General features: G+C 55.6%; 2 protein-coding genes across 2 annotated transcripts, besides 2 other annotated features; both read right to left on the reverse strand.

Annotated features, from left to right (window-relative positions):
• Positions 1–3,015: a sequence feature (areas not merged during assembly with more than two copies in the genome that could not be assigned to a particular haplotype).
• Tc00.1047053510935.10 (uncharacterized protein) lies at positions 586–1,086 on the reverse strand (the record flags this gene model as incomplete). The annotated part of the gene is made up of 1 exon (XM_797778.1): positions 586–1,086. One exon carries the CDS (start codon positions 1,084–1,086, stop codon positions 586–588), a length of 501 nt encoding a protein of 166 aa, XP_802871.1.
• Positions 1,505–1,590: a sequence feature (A-rich).
• On the reverse strand, positions 1,750–3,015 carry Tc00.1047053510935.20 (surface protease GP63, putative; the record flags this gene model as incomplete). The annotated part of the gene is made up of 1 exon (XM_797779.1): positions 1,750–3,015. A coding segment is annotated over one exon (1,266 nt), but the record flags the coding sequence as incomplete, so codon positions are not given.

A 3,015-nucleotide genomic window follows, 5' to 3' on the forward strand; every position in this document is an offset into this window, starting at 1 on the left:
TCCTGCTCCTTTGACAATGTGATGCGTGCCGACAGGGCGAACTCGATCTCTGCTGTGGTGAGGGACGTGTCCTTTTTGGAGCAGAGGGTGCGTCGCAGACTCACACCGTCATTGGGAGGAATGGATGGGCGGCTATCTGCATCAATGTGTTGACAAGGGACCCGGATGGTACCAGGAAGTATTGCCTCTCAAGGCGGTCTCACGGCAAGGTGTGGCGCACAACAAAGGCCACGCCCACGGCACGCCTGGTGGAAGTCACTGCAGCCAATGAGCCTCGTCGCTGGGACGCTCTGGTGCCTGCGCTCCAGCAGAACAACCATGCCGGGCTGTTGCTGCGCCAGTCGAGCAGCAAGGGCAATCCTGAAGGGCGAAGACTTAAAGGTATGGGCTGCCAGATAACTACGAGGCCATCCTCATCGGGGCTGCGGCTCTTGCGGACACCACCGCAGCGGGTGATGCCGACGTAGTGACCGCTATAAAACGACTTTGCGGTTCTGTCAGTAGAGCTGCAGGCAAACCGCCTCGCCGCTCCACAACCGACAGTGCGTGGGACCCTCTCGAGGGGTGACGCCGTCGTGGTCTCCATCACGCTCGCACCACTGCCCTGCTGCAATCACACCGACAGAAAAACAAGGAAGTGTGTGTGGATGTGTGTGCCGAGAAAGCAGCGACTGTCATCGCCACCAGGAGGAGGCCATCGTGGCAGCGTCCGTCACGCGTCAGCACACACCGAGCAACGCACGCACCCGGCAGTGCAAATACAACGAGGAGAAGAATGACCCCAAGAGCAGGCAACACCTTCACGCATGGCGGGCATCGTGCAGCCGCGTCAGCTGGCCTCCAGCACAATGCAAAAGGCGTCCCACACACATCCATCCAATGGCACCGCAATTCCCACCGCAGGCACACACGCAGCGGCCTCGCCATGTCGGCACGGAATGCAAGCCAACGTCCCGCCGTCGCCAAGAGCATTCCTGCAGAGCACTGTGCAAATAATTTTGTGCGTGCTGGAGGAGCAGAAAAGAAGAGGAGCACAGGAAGACACATCAGCACAGCAAGAGGCACAGCTGGACGGCAGCGATACATGCGGCACGGCCCAAACTCAACAATCACACACAGTGGCGGCACACACCCATCGAATAAAAGAAAAAAACAAAAAAATCTTTTAAAACACGGCGGCAGGGTGTGGCTGTGTGCGTGGCGCTGCGGGTGTCTGCCCGCCCTGGCCGCAAAGAAACAAAACAAGAGGGAAGAAATGTGTGCTCCGCCCCACAGGCCCTCGTCGCACGCCCACACGTCACGGCTCCCTCAGCGCGCCGTTCGTCGCGGCCCCTCCTCATGCGTGCAGCAGGCGAGGCGCAAAGGGCCGTCGTCGTGAGCGTGTCGGTGGGTGTGCGAGTGGAGCAGTTGGGCGGAAACACACGGCACCCCTCGCAGGAAGAGTGCAGCAACAAACAAAGAGGGAAGAGTAGAAAAGAAAAAACACGTCCATAGTGATTGCCCCAAAAGCAAAAAAGAGAAGAGATGGGGGATGAGAGAAATAATAATAATAATAAACAATAGAAAACAAAAAAAAAATTAAAAAAAGAACACACACTCGCACACACGCTCAACACGCAAAAAAAAAAAATGATGAATTACAAAAAACGCGCATAAAGAAAAGAAAATTATCTTAAAAAAAAGTTAGTTCTTGGAATTAATTCCGTGCTGGGGATGCCGCAATTGCCCCACGCGGCAGCCATTCACTCCTCACAGAGCTGCAAACCCCCATAGTCCCAACAGAAGAAGCAGAAGCAGCATTCCGCTTCTGCAAACAGTGCACGCATCACCCGTTGATTCTCCAACGGCATGGGAGTTCCAACCCACGAACACGTGCTCTGTGTTGGCAGATTCCCCCACCGTTGCATTTTGCCCTGCTTTACTTTCTTTTTGAGGCTGCTGCAAGGTCGTTTGAACCACTGGAGCTTCAGAAGTTTTGCCTGCAATGGACGCTTCTGCATGAGATTCTTCTGCGGTGGACGCTTGTGCATGAGGTTCTTCGGTAGAAGACGCTGCTGCACGTGGTTCCTCTTCATGAGGTTGACCTGGGGAAGACGCTTCTGCATGAGGTTCTTCTGCAGGGGACAACGCCGGAGCAGCCACAGACACTTCTACTTGCTCCTCTTGCTCTTCTCCTTTGTCATCCTCCAACACACTCGGAATGACAAGACTGCTGCCGTTGGCGGCAATGGTGCAGACCTCAACGTACTTCGGGCACTTGATCTTCCCATCTTTCTTAAAATCTTTCAACGTCACTGAGATTTCAGTGTCCTCAGGGCAAGGCTGAAAACCGCTGCTGCCGAGGTACTTCACCTTCACTGTGCCCTCTCCACACAACACCTGCGCGCACACTCCTTTGACGTTTTTATTTTTATCGTCCTTCGTCTCCAGTAATTCCGCGTCCAGGCACCACGAGTCACCGCCAGTCAGCGACCCAGGGAGATAATCCACATTTTCGTCCGAGCACGTCCTGTACTTTATCCCAGACGATTTTTCGTGAAAGTACGAAGAAACAACAGGGCAAAGGTCCTTTTCCGCCAGACTCCCCTCGTTTTCAACGATGGTTGCGGTGCACGTCCCAACGTGACGGCGGTCGGAGGTGCAGCGGAGCGTCTCTTTGTCGGAGTCATTGCAGAACATGTGGGGATACTTGCCGGCAAGATTCTCGGTTGCATTGCAGTTCTTCTCCAGGAAGTCGCAGCCGGTGCTGTTGCCCCAGCCCATCGGCTCCGCCATGCTCCAGTTCACGCTGTAGTATCCCATATCCGCAAACACCGCCATCGTCAGCGCCGTGTAGTAGCCGGCACCAACTGTGGGAGCCATCAGCTCGTCCCGCGCGTGGCGTCCCTTCCAGTGAGGGATCGCCTTTTCCCGAGTGCCGCCTTCGTCCTCCAACTCCATGCCCTCGAGAGTCTCACAGCCAAAGTGCGCTTTCGCCTTCGCCTGAACGTGATCCCCTGCCACCATCCTGCGGAC

Source organism: Trypanosoma cruzi, genomic scaffold, assembly GCF_000209065.1.
Source record: "Trypanosoma cruzi strain CL Brener 1047053516979 genomic scaffold, whole genome shotgun sequence".
Lineage (NCBI taxonomy): Eukaryota > Euglenozoa > Kinetoplastea > Trypanosomatida > Trypanosomatidae > Trypanosoma > Trypanosoma cruzi.